Source organism: Chenopodium album, chromosome 7, assembly GCF_948465745.1.
Source record: "Chenopodium album chromosome 7, dcCheAlbu1.1, whole genome shotgun sequence".
NCBI lineage: Eukaryota > Viridiplantae > Streptophyta > Magnoliopsida > Caryophyllales > Amaranthaceae > Chenopodium > Chenopodium album.
Window position 1 is genome coordinate 32,554,788 of NC_137840.1, and position 27,927 is coordinate 32,582,714.

Genomic DNA, 27,927 nt, shown 5'->3' on the forward strand with positions numbered 1-27,927 from the left:
CTCTCCCCTATTCCGTGCCCATTTTGTTGCGGACGCACTTAGGGATGAGAGGCCGCACCAATTGAGGTTTCTTTAGGACGTATAACTAACTTCTCCTTAGTTATGTTTACTATATATAGAATTCCTTCATTTATAGAGATAGAATTACATTAGTTTACATTAGAATTGAATTAGACTTAGAATTTTAGAGAGAGAAGCTCTTGATTTTGGAGACTTGTTCTTAGATTGTAGAGAGAGAAACTTGGTGATGTTGATGAGTGCCACTTTCAATCTTCTTCCTCTTTGGTTTTGATAACAGTTTTGTAAGAATTCTTTACTCTTTAATGCAATTTCATGTTTGATTCTTGATTATGATTGAATTACTTGTTATTTGTTTGATTTGATTTTTGATAAGTTTGAGCATATTTTGATTACTATGTTGATGATTAAATTTGTGATTAGATTAGTTTTGTTGTTCAAATTTGCAATGTGTAGTGAGTAGATTACTTGTTAGGGATAGGGTGAAGCATGTATGAGTGATAATTCATGGTTAATTGGGGGATTTTGATTGGTCATCATTGTGATTAAATTGGTTGGTGAAATTTGTGCATGTGTTTGATATCTCGAGGAGTGATCAACCTTAATTATCATGCTAGATTGCATAATAGGTTTCAATGACACGAAAAATTGATTTAGAAGCTATTATTATCGATTGATCTTAATTTGCGATTTTCCTTTGAAGTTATTTGTAGAGACATCTAGCTTGACCCTAGGAAATAGCTCTTTGAGCGATTTTGACTACATTTGTTGCTTTCCCTCGCATTGTATATTTGATCGATTTCTTTCTAAATTAGTGTGATTATCATGAGTGCATGTAGATCCCGACTCCCTTGCATCCTTTTATATCATTCTTGTATTCATTTAATTGCATCATTAGGTTTGCTAGACCAACCCTCATTTAGGCTTCGGCATAGCTTAGCTTGAGACCTTAGTAAATACCACATTCCCTTGGGTTCGACCCGAATTTATCCCTATACCTAGGGTTGGGTTTGGTTCTATAAATTTTGTTTTGATCAGGAAACTTAGTTACCAACGACCTAGTTTTATCCCTTGTCACCTTAACACACCGAGCTTATGCATCCGGCTTATGAAAATCATTTAAAGAATTCCAAATATATATTATCGGCAATGTTTGCTCTTGAGAAGATGTCTAGAAGTGCACTTGGAAAATGCAATCTTGCTAAAGAGCATTATTTGGACTAGTAGCCCAGTAACCCATATTATGGCAAGAGGAAGAAAGCAAAAGAGCATCATTTGGCTTCGTTCTCTCTATTCCTCGTAACAATAATACTAGACTAGTAACTGAGAAGAACAAAGAACTGCGGATCTGAATCTGGAATATATTGCATTTTTGATCCAACACAGAATAGATACATGAATATGCGGTCTAGAAATTGCCTTAGAATGACCACAATATGTAAACTACAGCACGTCATCAATGCATAAGAAACAGTTGCATAAGAAACAGTTGGTGTAAACATGTTCTAGTTGCCTAGTAAAATCTAATAATATGCGCAACAATTTTCAGTATGTCTCAGATTTTATCAATCAATTCAGCAAGCCATCAAATTCCACCATTTTCGAGAATTGACAGGAGTAATCTGCGAGTAGAGTGAATTAAGAACTTGCAAAATTACCCTCATCAATGGGAGGATGCACAAATATTCATCAGATGTTCAATCAATCATCAAGTCGGAACTTGCAATCTGCACAGATCATTGTGTCAGACAGTGGAGGCTGCAGAAGCTCTTGACGGACTGGAAGCAGTAATCTACAAAATTGTCTTCTTCAACCTCAACTGGCACCAATCAAGTGTTTCATATTGGGATCATCTTCAATGCAGCAGCAATTGGCATGCCAAGAAACCCAAATAATATGCTCACAAACCACTGGCTAGGAGTAAGTGGAGTTGTGTTTGCAAATGCACCAAGGAACTCAATAATTACAACTTGAAAAAGAGCTGTGGCAGTGAGAACAGTCACAAATACATAGTTGTTCAGAATCCCCGCAAATACATTAATCTTCTCCATCTCCCTGGAGCTGATTTCATTGAAAACCTGAAAGAGAAGATTTTGCTATAAGCTGACTAGATCATATATTTGGAAAAAATGAGAGATGCTATCTCCATTCTTTACCTTTACCAATTTTTGAATTGTGTATGAAGAAGATACATTCAAACCAATGAAAAACATTGTGTAAGATCAGATATATATAATACCTGGCAGAAGACGAATGAGTTGAAAATAAGTGTGTTCAATGTCAAATCAGAACCAAGTCCACTGAGTCCAAAAGCTGACTTTCCTCTAGCCTGTAGAAACCATATAACAACAAATTGATAAACTGCTTGCCCCAGTATATTCCTCCACATCACATTACTGATAATGCTTCCTTTTCTTCCAACAGGTTTCCGTTTCATCAACTCATCACTGGGAGGCTCAGTAGCCAGTGCAAGGGCACCAAGGGTGTCCATAATCATGTTAACCCATAAAAGCTGAACAGCAGTAAGTGGAGCACTTCCTGGAAATAAATAAATAATTAATTAAGCAGAAAGCATAGTTAGGGTAGAAATATTTGTTGTTGGGTTCATCTGATGTTGACCATTTATTACCATGCATTGGAAATTGCTAATGAAATAATAAATATTTAACAAGGTCATGTGTACAAGTTACTTAAAGTTCATGCTTGGGGTGATGGGGAGATAATATCTGTGGATAACTGAGGATATAGTTGGTATTACTGTTTCAAGATAGCTTGATGGCTATAAAAGACCTGGAATTATCTTGCATTTGTGAGGATAATGGAGTGAGGGCAAGAGAACATATTTTATGAGGGTGACTAGACCAGAGTGCTTGTGCTTCTAACCTTATCTTTTGAGGTCAAGAAAGGTTTGTATATAAATCTTTAGGCTGTCAGTGTTTACCAGGGAGTTGAAGGTTGGATAGAACCTCTTAAGCTGTGTTTCTTGAAGTACTCCTCACATGGAGAATATTTTAAATCGCGGTGTGGAGTTGTGAACGTTGTTCAATTAACTAAATCAAGTTAAATATTCCAATTTCATCTATGTACTTATATATCTTGTAAAAGTTCCAAAATGGGTTTTTGGTTGCCCAAAATGTTTACAACTTCGAACATGGCCTACAGAAATTCTGATTCTCTGTGACTGGGGTTCACAGGCTTACCGGTCAAACAGGCTGAAGAAAAGTTGACAATAAGGGCAACAATATTGACTGTCAACTGGAACTGTACAAATTTCTGAATGTTCGTATACACAGAGCGTCCCCATCTAGCCACAGTTACAATTGTAGAAAAATTGTCATCCAAAATTATGACATCAGCACTCTCCTTTGCTACCTGAAATCAAACAGTTAAAGGTAATTATGATATTAAGAGCCAGCAGTGTACAAAATAATCTTCTTCATAGAACATCAATACAGATCAGAACTGAGAATTCATCGATGCACATATGCTCCATTTTCTAGAAGACAAAGAACATTGAATAATTTAGTAATTATCTTGCTAAGTCAACTATGAGAGCAGATTCTAGCATAAAATGGAACTTGCATCTTAAAAGTAAGATCCATACAGGAAAAAATAGAAGAAATCACAGGTAAAATTGTTTAAAGCAGAAACTGCTAATTTGGTAGATAGGAAATGGATGGAAAAGCATAACATTGGAGTGGCAGTATAGACTCAGTTATATATCTCACTATTTCACGATTTTACCCTCAAATCAGATATTTGGATAGAAAGAATGTTTATGACATACAAGCCTTTCATTTCCTTCAAATCTTTTTTAGAAAAACCCCAAGGAAACCTTCTAGTTCATACCAATCAAACCAAAGGCTAAGTTCCTTTCTTTTTTTTTTCCTTATCAATCAACAAATAAATCCAAATACATGGCCGATATCCGGAGAACAATGACGATTTACAGATATACTGAAATTTTCCATGAACCTAACTCAAGGACAAAATTTTTTCTGGAATTTTTGTGGACTTACATCACTTAATGTACTAGCTGTTCTCTAAACTCTCAACTTTTTCTAAGAGACTTTAAAATAGACACCCTTATGCTTGACCTTGGTTAGCAGTGCAAATTGCATGCAATAATGTGAATTTTGACCACATCCTAGAATTTATATTGACTTGACAGATTTCTGAAAAATCATTATACATACAAACTCGACATAGCAATTATATTTCCAAGTGTCAAAAACTCAAACTTAGCTATTTTAAGAGATGGTTTCAAATTTTGATCTGTGATGAAGGATGAAATGTCCATAAAAATGTTGGGAGTGTTGAGAATCTGACACACGCACTTAAAGCGTGACAAGGAGCTAAAGACTACTCACCATAATCCTAGGTGGGGAGCTTTTGGAGATGATCATGACATAGCATTAATACAAATGATTATTCAATAGTACAGAGTAGTAAAATATGGTCGTACTAGTTTAATTGGTAGAAAACAATTTCAAATTTATAACTCCTTTTTAAACTTACTTAGACAAAATGTTAAAAGGCAAGTTAAGACTTTTTACCTTGGTAGTGTAAACTCATTTTACACGTGCTTATCCGCACTAAATACATAAAAGAATATATATTTTATGAACTTTGGAAAATTTTATAAGCAAAAGACTTGAAAAGAAGGATACCTCGGTTCCAGAGATTCCCATAGCAAGGCCTATATCTGCTTCATGAAGGGCAGGAGCATCATTTGTACCATCTCCAGTCACTGCGACAACTTCTCCAAGGGTGGTCCGCAAATGTCTTACAAGGGTGTGCTTATCCATAGGAGAAGATCGAGCCATGACCTAAAAAAATGAGTTTAATCAATATACCTTTTAATTATTGAACATCCGCCCACATATTATAGAGAATGAATCAGCAAATTCATCATGCTACACAGAAGCATGGATTGGCAATACTATGTAAACTACCCAAAACAAAGCCATGTATGCTTTTACCTCACTGAAAAATAGTACAAGGCCAAAAATGCTTTTACCTCACCCAAAACAAGGCCATCTGATTCCATCCCACTCTCCCACCACACACGTCGATGAACATCACTGCCAGCACACCTCACCAATCTCACAAAAATTGCCGCTATTTTTTATGCGATTAGCGTGGGAGTTGGGTTCGTGACGGGGGGGGGGGGGGGGGGGGGCAGCGTTTGGCTTTCAAAAATGAGGGAGTTAGGATGAGAAGGTGGTTGTGGGTGGCAAGTGAAGGGGAGTGGAAAGGAGGCAGTTGTGGTGTGGAAGGGGAGGAGAGAGAAAAAGGTAATGTTTTTTTAAAAAAAATATGTTTTTTTATAAAAAAAATCTTTTTTTTTGGGTTAATTTTTAAATTACCACCAAAAAATGTAACCATTTTCGAAATAACCACCCGTTTAATTTTTTATTTTAAATTATTACCCCTTTAATTAAATAAATGCTCAGATTACCACCCATTTCAAAAATCCAACGGATATTCCGTCTGTAGGCCCCTCCTAACACTTATTTTGACTCTTTTACCCGATTTTTCTCTTTAAAAACGCTATCTAAACTTTAATTCACATTTCCTTCACCAAATTCTACCAAATTTCAAAGAGAAAAATGTGAATTCAAGTTATGAGAGCGTTTTTAAAGAGAAAAATTAGGGAACAAATCAGTCAAAAAGTTCAAAAAAAGCGTTATGTAGGGCCCACAGAAGGAAAATCCATCTGATTTTTGAAATGGGTGGTAATATGAGCATTTATTTAATTTAAGGGTTGGTAATTTAAAATAAAAAATCAAACGGGTGGTTAGATCGAAAATGGTTACATTTTTTTGTGGTAATTTAAGAGTTTTCCTTTATTAAAAAAAATGTAAAAAAATAAAAATTTAACCTATCGTAACACGACACGTGTTCGGTTTTAACCTATTAAACAAGTTGTTGGTTTTTTATTCTATTTTGAGCAGATGTGTAAAAGGTCGTTTTAATTTTGGAAGATCGGCCAAAGGTTGTTTTATTCTTGACAATTTTTCCCCACAAAAAACCCCAAAATATGTTGTCGTAATATTTTCAATAGTAAAGAAAATCATGTTAAGGTTTGTCACGGTTTGTGTTCAAGTGCCCATGCATGACAAAAAACTGGACACAAATTTTTCATGTGTCTCATGTGTGTCACTGTCGGATATCATATTCAATAGGGATATAGCAATAGGATGGTGTGTCCATGCTTTACGGGAACTAGGACACACACACACACACACACACACACACACACACACACACACACACATATATATATATATATATATATATATATATATATATATATGAATCAACCATAATTTCACCACAAACATTAACATCACATTTCACCATCTTTAAGAGCCTAAACAATGAGTTAATGTGAAGACCTAAAAAAAGATTCAATAATCACATAGGGTAAAACATTTTGGCCACAGGAATTCTGTAAGATAAAGGGTACTACAGCATAGACAAACCTGAATTTTAGGTATCAGTTCAATCAATTCTTCCAGGCTCTTCTCACGAAACTCGGGACCTTCAATAGCTATTCCATCTTCGGTTAGAATCCCACATTCTCTAGCAATTGCTTTTGCTGTACTTATGTTGTCTCCGGTTACCATCCGGACAGTAATTCCTGCTGATCTGCAGATTGCAACAGATTCCTTGACACCAGGACGGACTGGATCTTTGATGCCTACTATACCGATGCAGGTGTATCCATTTGCAGGAATAGAACCATCAGCAGAGAAACTTTCTTCTAAATCTTGATACACAAGGCATAAAGTGCGAAGAGCTTCATTAGCAAACTCTTCAATTGTGGCATTTAAATGTTCAGCTGATGATTTATCAAGGGGAACAATTACGCCATTTGAGTCAACAACATTATCACATGCAGCCAAAATAATCTCCGAGGCACCCTTACAGTGTGCCCTCAGACCTCCATTATGGATCTCTAAAATCACTCCCATTCTCTTCTTAGAGGAGTTGAATGGTTCCACTTTAACAATTTTTGATGCTTCCCGCTCTGTCATGAAGTCCCCACCAAGTAATAATCCAAATTCCAAGAGAGCAGTTTCAGTGGGACTTCCTAAGATCTCAATTTTGTTGTCTTTGGCTCTAACTACTTCTCCTCCAGTATTGTTAAAAATTGATTCTAAAAGAATTTTACGCGCAAAATCAGGAATTTCAGATACTGTATGAAAATCCTTAAAGCTGCTAGCTTCCAAAGTTTTCCCACACATGTGTGCTTTGACAACAGTCATATGATTAGTTGTAAGTGTCCCTGTTTTATCACTGCAAATAGTAGTAGCAGATCCCATTGTCTCACAAGCAGCAAGGTTTCGCACAAGAGCCTTGTCATTCATCATCTTTTTCATTGCAAAAGCAAGGCTTAAAGTGACAGCCAAGGGTAGTCCTTCAGGGACTGCAACAACAACAATTGTAACAGCAATGGCAAAGTATTCTAAAATCTCAACGGCCTCATCACCAGACAAACTCCACACAGAACCATCTTGTAACTTGTGGCTGAATAATCCTTGAACCATCACAGCAAATGTAACTACAGCAAAAAAGAGGCCAATTTTTCCAATAACAGTTGCCACTCCATTCAATTTCACCTGCAGGGGCGTTTCATCATCACCTTCTTCACTGATAGTTGCCATCAATTTACCCCATTGTGTTCTCATGCCAACAGTTGTAACAAGCATTTTCAAAGACCCATCCTGAACTTTAGTCCCTGATAAAAGAAAAGGATGCTCTGAGTTCACATGAATGGGTTCACTCTCTCCTGTCAAACTTGATTCATCAATTACAGCAGAATATCCTGAAACGAAAAGTCCATCAGCTGGGACCTGATCTCCGATGGCCAGATGAACAAAATCCCCAGGCAGTAGGTCATATATTGATAGTTTTTGTCTACAACCATCTCTGGTAACCTGAACTGCTATTTTCTTTTTCTCTTTGTCCAAATCCTTAAACTGCAATGACTGCCTATAATCACTGGTCGCAGTTACAATTACAACTAACAAAATGCTAGCCACGATTCCAATACCATCATGGGCTCCCTTTGGCCAACCTTCCATTATCAGGCCAACCAACAAAGAAACAACTGCACAAACTCCAAGTATCATGAGAGTCATGTCTTGAAGAGCTTCCCACACAAAAACTAAGAAACCCTTAGGTGGACTTTCAATGAATCTATTGACACCATAAATTTTCTTCCTTTGGTTCACCAGATCCTCAGCAGTAGATATTCCATTCACGGTAGAGGTAGAGAGCTTTTTAATGATTCCCTCAACCCCACCATGATCTTTCAGCTTCTTCTTGTTGCGATACTCTACAATGGATCCCAACTCATCAGCACAAATCTCAAACCCAGCTGATTTGACTTCCTCAGGTGGAGAGTATGATACACCTGCCAATTATGAACAGATAATTAAGGTCAATGAAGTGTCAAACAATGTCAAAGAAAGTCTCTTGCTAAATTTGTAATGAAAACTATTAAGCTGATAAATACCCTGTATAAACTGAAGAGCAGCTTGTGAGACTAACAGTGCAACTCTCAATTTCTCCTGCAAGGCTCAAGATGAGTAAAAAGGAACAAATTAGCTCAATTAGTAGCACAATAAATAAATTAGATAAAAAATTTAAACCTACAGTTGAACAAAACTTTATGGTTGTTTCTTGGTTTAACAGTTTGCCTAATAAAGTTTAGGTACGATCACCATGATGGCCGTCAAAAACGTCTCACATTTGGCTATCTTGATTTTATACACTTACAGATATATTCCAACACAATCTTTATCCCTAACTTTAAAGATCATTAGGATAAGTTTAAATTTCTACTATTACACGAATAATGTTATCAAGTACATGGTATTTAATGGAAAATTTATTTTAAAAAATTAGCATCCTCACTTTTTCAAAATTGGATACACTTTCCAAAATTGTGACACAATTATAAAAAGCAAGGTATTATTAATCATTGAAGAAAATTAAAAATAGTCACTTTATCTTCCTTTTTCTTTGATAATTTCCTTTTTCGGTTCTCATGCTATCTCCTTCCTACTTCAACTTTTCCCTTTCAAATTTTAGGTTATTTCCTTACAGTGCCCCTTTTTTATTATAAATAAAATATAAATGTCACTGTGTAATAAGTTGTTGGATAAATTACAAATTTCTGTGTAAGTAATTTCATCTTTTAATAACTTTTTCTAACATACAATTAAGTAATTAATGGTCAAAGCTGTGTCTTGACACATAAGTGATACATTTAAATGAAAACAAAGATAGCATGACTTTTATGTTTTTACTATATAGGTTTCACGTTCCTACCAAAATTCCACACTTATCCGAGGATAAAGGCAAATTGACTTGTCAATCTACTTAGCAAAGAACAAGAATAGTGTGTCATTTAGGATTCGAGGAGCAAATCTCTGTCCCTCTTGTGATCCATTTCTCTACAATGGAGTATACTACTTAACATGCGCCAACCTATTATTCAACACAACTCGTAATAAGAAAATGGGAATGCAATCTCTAAAGGACAGAAGCACAAAGCAACATCTTTTATATACAGCTAGGTGAAAATAGAGCAAGGTGCACCCAAAGGTTGGTTTTTTGTTCAGTTGATATACTTTTTTTTTAATGAGTAAAAATTATTAAATAAATAGAAAATTATTTTGGGTGCACCTTAGAGCATCTCCGATGGTTTAATTGTAAGGATTTGCTTGCAATTAAAATAAAATATCTAGCTACATACTTACCATTGGAGAACAAAAAATTGAGCAACATGCAAGCTACTGTAGTCCAAACAAACTCTATTCATATTGTTACATGTGTACAATTATTTATTTTTAAAAAAAAAAAAAATTATTTTATGCAAATTACAAGATGTTGCAGCTTATTATTGGAATACTTTATTGCTAAAAAGTGTTGTAGCTTAAATACTGATTTGGAAAAGCAAGCTACAAAGCCTTGTAGTTTGTCATTGAAGATGCTCTTAAAGACAGAGGGAAAAAGTGTTACTTTTATATCCTTCAAAATTAGGATGCTATGCAGGACAAGGGTAGTACTATGCTATACTGTTGGCTTATTGGGTTCTACTACCTCCGTTTCTATAGATCCCATTTGCATAAGTTTTAATGCATTTTTTGAGTCTTGATATATATAAATTCATATTAGACCAAAAAAAAAAAAAAATTGATACGAGTACATGAAACCACTACAAATCAAATAATATCCTCATAATTTACCTTAGTTATTTATCCATATAGTATTATATTCACAGTACTCTTATGTTCAGTTTTTGGAATCTATAAAGATCCTATACGCAAACATCAATACGTCATTGTGATCCATTGATATATATATATATACATGAAAATATCTAAATATGGATGACTATTATCCCATGTACTACTAGAATACTCTATAGTTGGGTATTTGGTCTTATCCATCGATGGAACCCTAGGTAATGTACATGTATATATATCCCGTACTAGATGGAATATGAAATATAACGTAACAATCTTCCCTCATCTCTCTATATTTTCTCTTCCATATTTAACACGTTATCAGCACCATACTCTAAACGAAACTATTACATTGATCACTCCGTAAGCATAGTAGCCAAGAAAAAAATTCCAAAGGTACTCATTGTTACACTTACGACCCCTTGTATATAAAACTATAGTATAATGTTAATTTGATATAGTGGTTTGCTTCTGACATGTATCATATGATGCTAGGAATTGTTTTATATCATGATGTCATTGTCTTTGATAAAGTTTATCAGCATTAGCTTTATAGTTCTTATATGTCAGTAGTATATAGTGTTTACTCTTGGAATTGACGACCATTTTCATGACTTTGGGTGTTTAAGCATATGATTCATGAATATATTATTCTCATACATACTTTTTCCTAGATAATTCTCTATCCAATATTGATATCTGAAATTATAAGTTTTGCTATAATTGTGTTAATATGATATTTCGGTACAACTTATATATGTATGCATAAAATTGAATTTTGCTATAATTGTGTTATTCGAATATATCTGTACAAGTTTCATAATATACAGTAGTATTTTATCTTATTATTTCATGTTTTTATCCTTATTTTTAAGTATTATCCTTATTTTATTTGTATACACTTTTATTATCAAATATTATATTTTGACATGTATATGTTTGATATTTTATGAGATCTAATTTTGAACAATATTCTGTATAGTGAAAAATGTTGAACCTTGCCAAGCTTGAATTTGTGGCCCTTGATATTACTGGAAAGAATTATTTATCATGGGTGTTAGATGTTGAAATACACCTAGATGCTAAAGGGCATGGTGAAACAATCAAAGAGGCTAATAAGGCAACACCTCAAGATAAGGCTAAAGCCATGATTTTCCTTCGCCATCACCTCCATGAAGGGCTCAAAAATGAATATTTAACTATGAAAGAACCACAAATCCTATGGAGTAATCTAAAGGAAAGGTATGACCACCAACAAAACAGTGATACTCCCTAGAGCTCGTTATGAATGGTTGAATTTGAGATTGCAAGATTTTAAATCTGTTAGTGAATATAACTCAGCTATGTTTAAAATAACTTCCCACTTTCCATGCTAATAATATTGTCGTACAGCCACAATATAGAAAAAAAAGTTTTAAAAAATATTCTGAATTAATATCTTGTCTTCTTGTGGCTGAACAAAATAACAAGCTGTAAATGAAAAATCATGAATCACGTCCTACTGGCTCTACTCCCCGCTCTACTCCATTCCCTGAAACGAATGTGACAACCCATAACGGGAAAGAAACTAAAAACAGAGACCATTCCAGCAGTAGTGGTCGAGGTAGAGGTCGTGGTCGCTGTCGTGGCCAATGGCGTGGTCGCGGTCGTGGGCGTGGTTTTAGTGGATATGGTAGAGGTCGTGGAGGTCATTTCACAAACTCACATTCCCACCAGAAGTGGCAACGTATGGATGATAAAGAGAAAAGTGATACCAATATATGTTACCGTTGTTGAGGAAAAGGTCATTGGTCTCGGGTTTGTAGAACTCCAAAGCATCTTGTGAACTTTACCAAGAATCATTGAAGAAAGGAAAGAAAGTTGAGGCAAATCTTGTTCTTGAAGATGGTGAAGGTGATTTTGATTTTGGCAATGCAAATCATTTCGATGTTGCTAATTTCCTTACTTCCCCGGAAGGGAATAATTTTGATTTTGGCAATACAACTCATTTAGAAGTTAGTGATTTCTTCAATGCCCCGAAAGGGAATAATTAAATTTATATTATTTTGTGTCAACTTTAAGTATTAGACTTTATCTAGTTATTTACTTATGTTAATTTCTATGGTTGTAATAAGGACTTTATATGCTTTATGAATTTATGAATTATTTGGGTGTTTTTATTGATTTATTTATTTTATCATCTTTATTTTTATGCTTAATATTTTGACATGTATTTTATTTCATGAAGAACATGGGTATTACTCAAGTTCAATTTGCTATGAATGGTGAAGAATTATGTCTTGCTGATAGTGCAACTACTCATACAATACTTAAAAATAAAAAAATATTTCTCTCATTTGATGATGAAAAGGATTAATGTGAGTAACATATCGTGTAGTACAAATATCATTGAGGGCTCCGGTAGAGCCACTATAAAATTGTCTTGATGAACTAAAATTAAAATAATTGATGTTTTATACTCCCCATTGTCTCAAAGAAATTTATTAAGTTTTAAGGATATTCGCAACAATGGTTATCATATTGAGACAATCAATGAAGAAAATAACGAATTCCTTCAAATCACAAATATAACTCAAGGCTTAAAACATGTTTTGGAGAAACTACCTACATTATCAAGTGGTTTGTACTACACAAAAATCAATGTTATTGAAGCTCATGCTATAGTAAACAAGAAGTTTACAATAATTTTGTTGTTTGGCATGACCGGTTAGGCTATCCCGTTTCAATAATGATGCAAAAAATAATTACGAATTCATGTGGACATTCTTTGAAGAGCCAACAGATTCTTCATAATAATTTTTCATCATAAGGCAAGTTGATTATTCGCCCATCACTGGCTAAAATTAATTTTGAATCAATTAGTTTTCTGGAACGTATACAAGGAGATATTTGTGGGCCCATACATCCCCCAAGTGAACCATTTAGATATTTTATGGTTTTAATTAATGCATCAACTAAATGGTCACATGTGTCTTTGTTATCAACTCGTAACTTGGCGTTTGTGAGATTACTTGCCCAATTGATTAAGTTACGGGCACATTTTCCAGATACTCTCATTAAGACTATTCGGCTTTTAATGATTATTGCATGTCCATTGGGATAAATGTCAAACATCCTGTAGCACATGTTCATACACAAAACGGTATGGCATAGTCATTAATAAAACGTATTCAGTTAATTGCTAGACCATTGCTTATGAAATCCAATCTCCCAATTTCTGCTTAGGGACATGCTATATTACATGCAGCGGCACTAATTCGCATTAGGCCAACAAGTTATCACAAGTTCTCCCCATTACAATTGGTTTATGGTCAGGAACCAAATATTTCCCATCTAAGAATTTTTTAATGTGCGGTTTATGTTCCAATAGCTCCACCACAACGCTATAAGATGGGTCCTCAAAGGAAGTTGGGGATATATGTTGGGTTTGAATCCCCGTCAATAATTAATTATCTTGAGCCTACAACAGGGGATTTATTTACGGCTCGTTATGCAGATTGTCATTTTAACGAGTCACCTTACCCAACATTAGGGGGAGAAAAGAGAGAGATGGGAAAGGAAATTAAATGGAATGAATTATCATTATCCTATCTTGATCCTCGAACTAAACAATGTGAACTGGAAGTTCAAAAGATAATTCATTTGCAAAGTTTAGCGAATCAATTGCCTGACCCAAGAAGAGTGATCAAGTCAATGCTCCATTTAAAATAGATGTCCCGAAAGGACAAAATAAATTTGCTAATGAGTCTAAACCACGTCAGAAACGTGGAAGACTAATAGGTTCCAAAGATAAGAATCCTCGGAAAAGAAAAGGAGCATTGATTGATGATGCATATTCCAGCACTAAATGCTCCATTTAAAATAGATGTCCGGAAGGACAAAATAAATTTGCTAATGAGTCTAAACCACGTCAGAAACGTGGAAGACCAATAGGTTCCAAAGATAAGAATCCTCGAAAAAGAAAAGGAGTATTGATTGATGATGCATATTTCAGCAGTAAATGCTCCATTTAAAATAGATGTCCCGGAAGGACAAAATAAATTTGCTAATGAGTCTAAACCACGTCAGAAACGTGGAAGACCAATAGGTTCCAAAGATAAAAATCCTCAGAAAAGAAAAGGAGCATTGATTGATGATGGTCAAATTGAAGAAACAATTTCCGAAGGATCTCCATAAGAGACTTTAGACATGATACAAGAAGAAATTCAAGTACCTGATAATGAAGAAATTTCAACAAATTATATCATGTCTGGAATTACATGGAACCGAAATCAAATCGACATCGATGATGTTTTTGCATGCAATGTAGCATTAGATGTTATGGATAATAATGAGGATCATGAACTAAAATCCATTGAAGAATGTAGACAAAGAAATGATTGGCCAAAATGGAAAGAAGCAATTGCAGCAGAATTAAAATCTCTTGGAAAAAAAGAAGTATTCGGACCTATAGTTCGTACACCCGAAGGTGTAAAGCCAGTGGGATATAAATGGGTCTTTGTGCGAAAGAGAAATGAAAAGGGTGAAGTTGTAAGATATAAGGCACGCTTAGTTGCACAAGGATTCTCACAAATCCTGGTATTGATTATGAGGAGACATATTCTCCTGTAGTGGATGCAACTACTTTTAGATTTTTTATTAGTCTGGCAATAAGAGAAGGACTTGACTTACGTTTGATGGATGTAATCACAGCTTATTTATATGGCCCACTGGATAATGACATTTACATGAAGCTCCAAGAAGGTTTCAAACTGCCAGAAGTAGTTCTCGGGAACAATTCTGTATTAAATTGAACAAATCTCTTCATGGATTGAAACAATCTGGGCGTATGTGGTATTGAAAGAAGGTTATAAGAATGATCCTATCTGTTTTGGGTGTTTTTGTCCCTTGGGAGAGTTACGTCACGAAGTCTGATCCGGCTGAGTTGTACCTGCAGACTCCGGGTGGTTGGAGCTCCGCCTCCGACGATCAAGTTAGTAACTTGAAAGGGAATAAAGAGTACGGAAATTTAGGTGGGGATCTGCCTGGATTCCAAGCTCAGGTATTTCTTGAGAATGCAGGTGTAATAAATGATTGAATGTGTCCCCAAAGTGGGGAAATATCTCCCTATTTATAGGGTCCTTGGAGAACGTGCCCCTATCTAGGTCACTTGACCTAAATTTCGGTGGGATGCGCCGTAAAATGGTCGCCAAGTGTCAAGAGGATATTAAGCCACATGGGCCATCCTGAGATCGACACGTGGCCTCCTCTCATTTGTCCACGTGTCTAGGGTATTTTTACCCTAAACATTTGCCCCTCACAGGTCGCACGTGCATATCACGTGGGGCCTGTGACACGTGTCCACCTCTCGAAGCCGGCCACCGGTTCCCCCTCCACCCCGAGATTAGGAAAATCCTTAAGGGGTACGATGTAGGGGTTTGGCAGCTCACCCCCAATTCGTGGGTGAACATTCTTAGTTACATCGCCGCCTACGAGTTTCAAAATATAAACCCCAGCTTTTCCGCCTTCGCTCATATGCACTACTTGAGCAAGGCCCCAGGCGGCCATGGGGCATGGTATACTCTGACTACCTTGCCCCAATACTTGATGACTTTGGACAAAGTGTCCAAATGGTCCGGGTGGAAGGACAAGTTTTACTTGATTTCTTCCCCCACCTTAAGACACAACCGGACACTGCGCCAGTACAATACACTGAGCCGGCTCTTCTAGGCCGGAAATGCCCTCTCCCGGTGCTATCTACTAAGGCCCGGGAGCAAATAATAGAGCCGGGATTTTTTGAAACAACAACTGCGCCCATGGGGGATGGGACTCACATCATAGTTCCCAAGAATTGGATTCCCCATCCGGACTTCTTCAAGGACGGGTGCTTCTTGTCCGCCTGCGGGCTGAGTACAATGTTTCCCAAGGGTAGAATACTTCTCATCCGGAATGATTATTATTTGATTTTTATTGCAAACTTGCCATAACTTTTTCTAACCATAAATTCTTGTTCTTGCAGACGACGCCCTGAGAATGGTTCACCCGGCGAAGACTCCGGCTAAGTCTGCGGCGCTGCTGCGCAAAGAGGCTGCGCTTGCCAAGAAGGCATCCGTCGAAGCCAAAGACTCCAAAAAAGGCGGGTAAGACCGCCTGACTTGATGTGTTTGCATTTTTTATTTTTTTTTTACGGTTGGGTATACTTACCCTTTGCTTATTTCTCAGGATTCCGTCAAGAAAATCCCACGATCTTTCTCCAAGCTGCTCAAAAGGCAAGGAGACGATCAGGAGGAAACTCCGGGCTGCGAAAGCCGCTAGAAAGGACCCTCCTCCCCAGAAACAATCTTCTGCCCAATCCGGTCGTCCAACGACTGGGGGCAAATCATGAGAATTCTGAGCGAAAGGAACGCTTGCAGCAGAAAGCGCCGGATGTCTCTACGGCATCGAAGGGTGGCGAGCCACCTAATGTTGCAGCCGGTGCAGCAACGCCTGGGGAGGAGCCGAAGCCAGAGACTCATCCGGAAACCAAGGTAAGGGACGGATTGAAATACCTTGGCCACTTGATTTTATGAGAATCAAGACCAAGGTTGATCCCTCTAAAGGGTCGGTCAGGAGCCGGCAACGGATGAATGCCGACTACGCTGCCTCTTTCTCACAGATTACTACTTTTGATGCAGATCTGACTTCTGACGAGCCGGATCTTGCGAGTTTTGCAAAACGGATGGTGAGGACCCTCACCCGGTCTGAGAAGAACTCCATACCTGATTTGCAGGTCGTGGACTTCGACCGGATAATGGGCCAACTGGCTGAGGTAATGAATCCCACAACCTTGATATCTTTTATCTTTAATTCTGCTAAGTAACTCATAATCCGGTTGCACTTGTCTCAGGTGATGGTGAGGGTGGACGGTCTCCAGGCCCCTTCAGGCGGAAACAGGAAGAGGTAAATGACGCCAAACGGAGGGCCCTTGAAAACCTCAACTTTGCTGAATATACTGATTATATGTGTAATTTAAAGATTAAAGCAGTAGAGTTGAAACAGGAGGAGCTGTCCGGAGTTTGACGGCTGCGAACGACGAGGCTAACAGCTGGGCTGATGACCTTGATAAGCAACGGAAGGATGCCAAATCAGATCTCAAGGCATTAGAAGATGTTGATAAGGAAAACGCTTAACTCCGAGCAGACTTTACCCGCCTGGGAGTTGATCTTGTCAATCTGCAAAACAAGCAGTCGGACGAGCTTGCCCAAGAGCAAAACGGCTGACAGAGGAGAATGAGTGTGACAACCTGGGGCCTCCTTTACCCAGAAATAGACTTTGAGGTCTATAAGCTGAGGTATGATTACGCCACTGAGGTGTATGATGCCGATGCTCCACCGCCTCGCTTCAAAGATTGGGCTGCTGAGCAATAACGAGCCGGCGGATGAGCATAACGAGGGCCAAACCAGCCAAACTCAGCCGGAGCAGCAGCAACCACCTCAGCCTTAGGCGGGCCTCTCTACTTTCTGCGGCAGTATGCCATTTTGTTTCTTTACCGGCTTGGATGCCGTGTATTGTTGTATCTTTACCAACTAAGGAGTTGGGTTAACATTTTATTTCTTTCTTTCTTCACCGGAGGTATCCGGTTAACACTTATTCTGGCCTTTGTGCCATTTTAAATATTAATGAAGTATTCCGTCTCAGTCGGTGTTTATAAATGTTTGCGTTTGAGTTTTTCAATTTGAATTTTGAATTTTGCATATGTTTGCAATTCTTTAATATTTTGCCTAACTTAAAAAAGCATGCGGCAATTTGCAATCCTTGTGCTCTTGCCCCTGGCGGCTATGTGGTTGGTTTTATTTCAAATTGATTGATTGGCTTGAAAACACTTGATACTAGGAGAAGTATGGAGTGTTTTTAGGCCAATCAATCACAATGGTGATTGCCCCAAACCAAGTGCACAGCCGGCCATTAGAGCGGGTGCTTTGAGCTTCTTACCCACGTCTGGGGTTAACACGTAGCCATTACACATAATCTTTTTCCCCAATAGGGGGAGTGAGTGCAACTTTGGAATAAATAACCTAAGTAAGAACTTCAGCCGATGACCGACTGAGGCATCCGGTATTCGGTAACTTAATCGTTCTTTAGATTATTCTGGAGTTGATTTGGTCGTTCAATTTTCACCATCTGCGTTGGTACATAGAACCGACGAATATACTGTTCTCTGCGACGATTGCACTCGGAGGGGTGTCGCCGGACGCCTTTGTCCATGTTAGGACAGGCGGTTTTGTAAAATAAGCAACCATCCGGCCATTTTGGCCTTTGGTCTTGTTTGAGACCGGTTGTATAGCCATTAAGCATTTTTGTGCCTAGTTTTTACGCGAACTTAGTTGGTTGAACGAATAATCCGTCTGAGTATTACTCAGACGGACAAGCAATTGATAATTTAGACCAAGTAGGCGGATTAGCAATTATTAAATTACACTAAGTATCAAACTTAGTTATTCAAACAAAGAGTCCGTCTGAATTTTACCCAAGCGGACAAGCAATTATAGTATTCAACTAAACTAAGTATCAAACTTAGTAAGTTAAACACAGGGTCCGTCTGGGTATTGCCCAGGCGGACGAACAATAAAAATGGCAAAATAAATCTACAAACAAAGCCTGAATTTTCATTAATTGACTTACTGTTTACAAAAAATATACATTCTCAGAAGTAGTACTTTTTTAGATTATCTACATTCCAAGTTCTAGGATGGCGACGACCGTCTGGGGTTTCCATACGGTAGGTGCCGTTCCTGACTTTTTCATAGATCCGGTAGGGGCCTTCCCAATTAGGGGTTAGCTTCCCAGCCTCATTGGCCTCATTGGCCCTACCGGTTGCCTCCATTTTTCGTAACATAAAGTCATCCACTTTTAGAGGGCGCTTATGCACTTTCTTGTTATAAGCTCTGGTCATTCTCAGACAGTAAATTTCATGGCGCAGGGGCAACGCACCCCTGCGTTCCGGGAGGGAGTCCGATGCTAGCCGCATGGCCTCCCAATTTGCCTCTTCATCATAGAGCATAACTCTGAGAGTCGGCTCGTAGTGCTCAATGGGCAAGAAGGCTTCAGCACCGTATACCATAAGAAATGGGGTTTCTCCAGTTGCCCCTTTAGCAGTAGTCCGGATGGCCCATAGGACATGAATTAATTCTTCTGCCCATAAACCACCGGCTCTCTCTATTTTCTTTTTTATACCGTCTGAGATGAGTTTGTTGAAGGTTTCAACCTGGCCGTTTGCTTGGGGTCGGCCGACTGATGCAAAATAGTGTGAGACACCCTGATCTCCCAACCAAATCTTGAGCTGGGGGGTCTTGGTCTTAAACTGAGGGCCAATATCAAACACCATAGACATAGGTACCTCAAACCGGGTGATGATATTCTTCCAAATGAAAGAGATGACATCCTTTGTCTTGATGTTCTTAACCGGCTCAGCTTTTACCCATTTGGTGAAATAATCCACCGTCACAAAAATGTAGCGCTTTGTGCCTGGAGCAGGCGTATAAGGGCCCAAGATATCCATGCCCCATTTAGCGAATGGGACTGGCTGTGGATTGCCGTCAGATCAGTAGCCGGGCGGTGAATAAGCGTGCCAAACCGTTGGCATTTGTCACATCTTTTGACTAACTCTTTGGCGTCTGCTTCAAGAGTAGGCCAGAAGTAATGTCGCCTTGGCTCTGACGGCTAGGGACCTGCCGCCTATATGAGAGGCATAGTACCCAGCATGCAATTCTTCGAGAACTTCTTTTAACACACTTAAATAGAGGTTTCAGGAAACCCGCCTTGAAGAGCTCTCCGTTTCTCAACTCGAAGTTCGCTGCTCGCTTTTTCATGATGGCTGCCTCCTGTGGTGAATCAGGAAGTTTGCCGTCTGCTAAATATGCCCGGATGTCATCCATCCAGGTAGAGCTTTGGTCTAAGATTCCAGGCGGATGAAGCCAATTTGGACAACGCATCCTCGTGGTTGTTATCTGACCTAGGCACTTGATTCAGGCGGAATTCCCCAAGTGCCCCAGCCTCTTCTTTGACTGCCTGAAGATATTTGATCATAGCCGGATGAGTAGCCTCATATTTTCCCTCATACTGGCTGACGACCAACTGTGAATCAGAATAGGCGTCAATTTTAGTTGCCCCTGCTGCCTTACACATGCGAAGTCTCGTTGTTTGAGGCTTGAAACTTAAACTGCAGTGCATAATCAAATTTGTCCCCCTCAGGGGACTCATATATAATTCCTGCACCGCAGCCGTTCTTCGTTGAGCTTCCGTCTACATACACTTTCCAAACCTGGTCAATGTTATCCGGTTGCACCGGTCGTGTCATTTCAACAATGAAGTTGGCAAACGCCTCTGCCTTTCTAGGTTCAAAAGTGATTTCAAGACTTTGCATTTCAATAGCCCATTTCAACATTGTGCCGGATGACTCCAAAGTAGACATTGGCCGCTTGAGGGGCTGGTGAGTGTATATTACCACCGGATGAGCCAGAAAATACGGTTTCAATTTCTTGAAAGCCATATACAGGGCAAGGCCAAATTTTTCTACCATGGGGTACCGGAGCTCAGCATTTATTAGAACATGACTAATGAAATAGACCGGAAGCTGAACACTGTCTCTCTCAGTAAGGAGAACGGCACTGAGGGCATGATCTGAGATGGCTAGGTACATGTATAACACCTCTCTAGGTAGTGGACTAACAAGCCTTGGCAAAGAGTGCAAGTGTTCTTTCAGCCGTTGAAAGGCCGCCTCAGCATCATCCCCCCATTCAAATCTGGTCTTCTTCCTGATTGCTTGGAAGAAGTAAAGACATTTGTCACATGGCTGAGGAATCTCCCTAAGGCCGCCAGGCAACCGGTTAGTCTCTGCGCTTCCTTGACAGTGCGGGGTGACTTCATGTCAATCACCGCCTGTATCTTCTCAGGGTTAGCCTCTATCCCCCTTTGATCAATCAGGAATCCGATAAACTTCCCAGACTCAACACCAAAGACGCATTTCTTAGGATTTAACATAACCTTATGCCGCCTGAGTGTGGTAAAGGTTTCTCGAAGATCAGCAAGGTGATCCGCTTGCTGCTTGAATTTGACTATCATGTCATCAATGTACGTCTCTACATTCCTCCCAATTTGATTAATAAAGACCGTATTAATCATCCGTTAGAACGTAGCCGGCGCATTTTTCAAGCCAAACGGCATCACAGTGTAACAGAATAGGCCCTGATCAGTGACGAAGGCCGTCTTTTCTTAATCATTCTTCACAGGGGTATCTGATGGTAGGCCGGAGTAGGCATCCATAAAACTCATCAAGGCATGTCCGGCTGTCGAATCGACCAGACTGTCGATCTTAGGAAGCGGATAACTGTCCTTGGGACATGCCTTGTTGAGATCTGTGTAATCAACACATATACGCCAGGTACCATTCGGCATCTTTACAAGCACAACATTCGCCACCCAGTCGGGGAAATTACATGGTCGAATGAACCCAGCATCCAACAGCTTTTTAACTTCGGCAGCTGCCGCCTGACTCCTTTCCTCGCCATGATTTCTTTTCTTTTGCCGGATGGGCTTCTTTTAGGGTCCACGGCGAGTTTGTGGACAACAAGATCCGGGCTGATGTCTGGCATCTCTTCCACTTCAAAGGCAAAAATGTCTTTGAATTCTTTCGGCAGAAGGTGCAAGTCTGCACCCAACTTAGTAAAAGCAATCGTCCCAACCTTCACGGTACGCTCCAGACGGCTGTCGTCCAGAGGTATATCAATATGTTCACCAGCCGATTAGGGACGGAGCTCATCTGACCGTTCACCGGTCAGTGATTGCTATTTTTTCTCTTTCTTCACCTCAGGTGCCTTCATTTTCTTACCGGCTGCTGGTGGGGCTGGTACTTGGTCGGCATCCTTGACGTTGTCAAGGTCTATTGGTTCCTGGCCTTCTGGGCAGTGTCTTTGATGGCTGAGAAATAGCACTCCCGGGCCGTCTTCTGATCCCCATTCAAGGAACCAACAGAGCCGTCATCCCTCTCATACTTGATGAGCATGAGAGAAGGGATGATTACAGCCTTGGATTCGTTGAGGGTTGGCCGGCCCGAAATAATGTTATAGGCGGTCAGCTCCTCAACGACCAAAAACTTGACGACCAGGTGTCGCCCTTTTCCTTTCTCACATAGCCGGATTGGTAGATCAACCCTTCCGACTGGGTAAACCATTCCACCCCCAAAGCCAACTAAGGGGTGGGTAACCGGATGCAAGCTGCTGTCATTATATGTCAGCTTCTGCAGGCACCGAAAGCTGATGATGTCCGATGAGCTGCCGGTATCAATAAGGATCCGTCCAACCAGCTGGTTGGCAACCTTACATTCAATGACGACCGGGTCATTATGTGGACGGCGAACACTACCCCTGTCCTTCTCAGTGATCAGAACGTCTGGGAAGGAGGAGCTTGCAGACGCCTGCCCATCATCATCTTTGTCCATCTTTCGAAGATGGCTCTTGGTGCCCCGGATGGTAGGGCCACCACAAGAGAACCCGCCTGCTATTGTGTAGACCGGCTCCTTGTCAGTATCCGAACTACTAGCAGGCTGGGGGTAGTCTTAGAGGACTGACCCTTATTCTTCTTCTTTGCCCCGGTTGGGGACTTAGAAATGTAGGACTTCAACATTCCCTTGTCAGCCGCCAGACGGTCCAACGCCCTTTGAAGGCTGAAGCAGTCGTTGGTGTCATGGCCAACTTCCTCATGGTATTGGCAAAATTTATTTTTGTTCCTTGATTGAATAGAACTTTTCATTGGATTCGGCTTCTCTAGGGACAACCGGTCCTTAATTTCCATGAGGATGGAGTTGCAGTCCTTGTTAAACTCGTACTTGGGGACGTACGGTTTAAATTCTTTCTTCTTCTTCTGGGACGGCTGGTCAGAATCACTAACCGCCCAGATTTCTTTTCTCTTCTTGCTCTCTTCTTTCTTTTTGGCCGGCTGAGCGAGCCGGCTGTCGTTCTGTTTGTTAGAAAAGTCTGACCGACTACCAGGCGTGCAGAGGTCGGTTGCTTGAATATAGCTTTCCGCCTCCCTCAGAGCCGCCCGTAGAGTGAAAACCCCTTTTCTGACTAGGTCGAACTTAAACGTCGACCCGTCTCTCAGACCTTTGAAAAAGTCTGTAAAAGCTACCTCATCAGACGGTCCTTAAATCTGAATTCTAATCCGATTGAACCGCTTGACATAGGAGCGCAGCCCTTCTCTCTCCCCCTGCTTAATGGTGCTCAAGTCCAAGCTTGTTTTCTTAGCAGGGATGTTCATTCATTGAGAAGTTGGAAGCAAATAGGAAGGCAAGCTTCCTAAAACTATTGATGGACCCGGCTGGCAAATTGCCAAACTATTGTTGGGCAATGCCCTTCAATGTAGCCGGGAAGCAACGACACCAAGTGGCATCATCCAACCCCTGCAAGTACATGAGGTTGGTGTAAGCCATGAGGTGATATTCCGGATTGGTGGTACCATCATAGGTACCAACCAATACATTCTTAAACTTGGCCGGCTGGGCCGCCTCGGTTATCTCCTGGGTGAACGCAAAAGGTTGTTCATCCTAGCGGAGTAGACGAAGCTGTATATAGTAAGGTGGCTACTGACCGTAGACCTGAGGGCCAGAGCGGATGGTATTATTGCCTGTGTGGCTCTCATGCAAGGAAGGTGCATTCCCCGCAGAAGTATTGTTAAAGTTGTCTGGAAAATTCGACGTAGAAGCCGATTCAGACAACTGTTGATTTCTCTTCCGGTTGATAATCTCCCAGGCATCAAGAGTTGGTTTTTTACTTCCCACCGGCTGCTGAGTCCGGCGGGTGTTGTTGGTATTCCTCTTAGGAAGAAGAATTTTTTACCAATCAATGGTCCCGGCTGCCTTCTCCTTTGGATGAGGAGTGGGCTGCCGTTCTCTGACTGACTTCCCCTTTTCCAGAGGAGTCTTCTTGGCCGACTGACCTTTATTTGGGTCAGCCCGGCTCTGGGTGATCAACTCTTTAATTTCACCCTTGAAACTTGTCATGAATCTCATGAGCTCGTCTCGGGTAACAGGTGTTGATCCAACGGCCGTATGAGTTTCCCTTTCCGGCTGCCAGGGGGTCGACTTGTACCCGCCTGGGAGGCACCCCGCTCTAGAGTGTCTCTATGCGCTTGGTTCAGAGAAAGTCGTCATCGGTTGTAAAGGCTTCGACCTGAGGATGTTCATCCTTCTGGTCTGTAAAGACTTCTGGGTCATCGCCTAGACGATTAGGGGGTGGTACAGAATCTTGAACCATCTTCGAGGTACTTTCCCCACAAACGGCGCCAAATGTTTTGGGTGTTTTTGTCCCTTGGGAGATTTACGTCACGAAGTTTGATCCGGCTGAGTTATACCTGCAAAATAACAGACTCCGGGTGGTTGGAGCTCCGCTTCCGACGATCAAGTTAGTAACTTGAAAGGGGATAAAGAGTACGGAAATTTAGGTGATGTGAGAGAATGCAGGTGTAATAAATGATTGAATGTGTCCCCAAAGTGGGGAAATATCTCCCTATTTATAGGGTCCTTGGAGAACGTGCCCCTATCTAGGTCACTTGACCTAAATTTCGGTGGGCTGCGCCGTAAAATGGCGCTTCTAGGGATTTGGGCCCTTGAAGGCCGCCATTTCTGAAACGTATCTGAGGGCGCCAAGTGTCAAGAGGATATTAAGCCACATGGGTCATCCTGATATCGATACGTGGCCTCCTCTCATTGGTCCACGTGTCTAGGGTATTTTTACCCTAAACACTATCAGTCCATGTATTTTTATAAAGAAATTTGAATCGGGATTTGTTATTATTGCAGTGTATGTTGATGATTTGAATATCATTAGAACTTATGAACGCAATTATTCAAAGAAAGAGTTCGAAATAAAAGATCTAGGAAAGACAAAATTCTGATTGGGGTTACAAATCGAGCACCTGGAGAATGAAAAACCTTGTGCATCAATCAACATACATAGATAAGGTTCTTAAAAGATTTTCAATGGATGCAGCCCTATGGCTGTAAGATCACTTGAAGTAGAGAAAGATCCATTCCGACCTCGGGAAAAGGATGAAGAAATTCTTAGTCCTGAAGTACTGTATCTTAGTGCAATTGGAGCAATAATATACCTTGCAAGTTATACACGACCCGACATATCATTTTTAGTTAATTTATTAGCAAGGTTTAGTTTATGTCTAACCAGAAGACATAGGAATGGGATTAAACATTTACTTCGTTACCTTCAAGGTACGAAGGGTATGGGTTTATTTTTCCCAAAGTTGTCCAAAGAAAATTTGATTGGTTTTGCAGATCCTCATAATGGTCGATCACAAACTGGATATGTATTCACATATGGTGAAACTGTCATTTATTGGCGTTCCATGAAACAAACCATTGCAACTACTTATTCCAATCATTTTGAGATTTTAGCAATTCACGAGATTAGTCGTGAATGTGTATGGTTAAGGTCGGTAGTTCAACATATAAAAGAAGTTTGAGGTTTATCATCTGGAAAAGAGGCACCAACAACTTTATATGAGGATAACGCAACTTGTATTGTTGAACTTAAGGAAGGATACATCAAAGGCGACAGAACAAAGCACATCTTACCCAAATTTTTCTTCACTCATGATCTTCAAAAGAATGGAGATATAAATGTATTGCAGATTCGTTCAAGTGAGAATGTAGCAGACTTATTTAATAAGGCTCTTGGCTGTTTCGATTGACTAAACTCAGCTGAACTGAACTGAACTTATTAATTAGTGATTTTTAACTACGGATTAGTGATCTTTGATTATTTATTGATTATTTATTACTATACATATGTGTATATACAAATGTACATATTATTATTATTATTATTATTATTATTATTATTATTAATTATTGATTATTATTATTATTATTATTATTTATTGATTATTATTATTAGTATTATTATTATTATGATTATTATTATTGTAATTATTATTATTATTTATTGATGATTATTATTATTATTTATTGATTATTATTATTAGTATTATTATTTCAATTATTATTGTTATTGTTATTATTATTATTATTTATTGATGATGAAGATTATTATTATTATTATTATTTATTACTTATTGATTATTATTATTATTATTATTATTATTATTATTATTATTATCTCAAAAACAAAATCATACAACCTACAATAAATTAGTGGGAAGCCGAGATACAATCTGGGCCCCCACTCCTCTAGCTATAGCAAATCCTACCCTAGTGAAGATATGAGCTGCAGCACGAAAATTAAGAGGTGAACTTAACTGAATTTCAACGGAAGAGAACATGCCCTTAGCTTACGGCATTGGATTGCGTCCTCTTAAAGATCTCAAGTGATGTAATGACGAGGGGGAGTTAATGCGCGCTGCACTATTTTTTCCTGAACCGTGGTTTTTTCCCACTAGGTTTTCCTGGTAAGGTTTTTAACGAGGTATCATCTTATGCGCATTATAGTGTATTATTTTGTACAGATTTTATAGTAAATGTTAGTTATTGTTTTATTCAATATGTAGTCGGGGGAGTGTTATGAAAATATATAGATGACTATTATCCCATGTACTATCTAGAATACTCTAGAGTTGGGTATTTAAAGTCTACCAAAATATACACAAATACACTACGAATAATATTCAAAACAAATTAAAAAAAGAAAAAGGAAAAACCTGATTGGAACGGCGAATAGCCTGAGCTTCAGAACGCTTATTGAGATTCGCTGTAAAACGAAACCGACGCTTTGGATTCTTGACCAACCAGCAAACACTTCGCCATCTTCGAAGTGCTTCTTCAGACGAATTCTTTGCTTTCACTTCCACAAACTCTTCATCTAGTAAACTCTCCATCTTCAACTTCAAATCAAATCAAAAACCTAATTCAAACTAAAAAAATCAAACCTCAAAATCACTGGAAAACAACGATTTAATCTTCAATGTTATAATCAACAAGTAGCTGAAGTTTATTTTACTTAAGTCAACGCTAAAGAACAAATCAATGGAAGAATTTCTGATGAGATAGTGAGTGGTGGTAGGTTGATATAGATACTGATGGATTGTTACGGCAGCTGATATGGAATGGAAGTAGAGACTAGAGAGTGTCTGAAAGTGAAAAAGAAAATTGTTTAAACAAGTGGGAAGTTAGGGAGTTTATGGTATTGTATTGTAATAAAGGAATAATAATTTAATTTCGTTGATTGATTTAAGTGAAGAACGCGGAAAGATTAATTAGAATAGAGGTGCTTTAATTGGAGTGAATGGGAGACATGATTTCCTGCTGTAATGTCATAGGCAGTTGTGTTGGTGGCGTGCGCCCATGTGGTGAGGGCTACTAGGCCCACTACGGGACAAACGGGAACTTCATTGTAACTGCGGTTAGAGCAATTGGGCGTGGTGCGCTTATGGAATTAACTGGGCGTTTGGTATGTTACTCTCTAACTTTGCTTCAAAGGTTGAAATTGAAAGATAAATATCTAATCTAATCTAATCTAAGGGTCTGTTCTTATACGTTTATTTTCATTTCAATTCAGTTCAGCTTCTAATTTCCTTTTCTTATAAAATATTCATTTCAGTTCAGTTCAGTTCAGCTTCTAATTTCCTTCTCTTATAAAATATTCATTTCAGTTCAATTCAA

At 39.2% G+C, this 27,927-nt stretch overlaps 1 protein-coding gene across 1 annotated transcript; it reads right to left on the minus strand.

Annotated features, from left to right (window-relative positions):
- Window positions 1-1,363: 1,363 nt before the first annotated feature.
- Window positions 1,364-27,648, minus strand: LOC145638987 (calcium-transporting ATPase 1-like). The gene is made up of 7 exons (XM_081690072.1): window positions 26,967-27,648; window positions 8,546-8,600; window positions 6,507-8,443; window positions 4,689-4,847; window positions 3,219-3,390; window positions 2,258-2,556; window positions 1,364-2,096 (listed from the first exon to the last, which is right to left on the minus strand). Exons 1-7 carry the CDS (start codon window positions 27,141-27,143, stop codon window positions 1,857-1,859), a joined length of 3,039 nt encoding a protein of 1,012 aa, XP_081546198.1. The 5' UTR covers window positions 27,144-27,648; the 3' UTR covers window positions 1,364-1,856.
- Window positions 27,649-27,927: the final 279 nt, after the last annotated feature.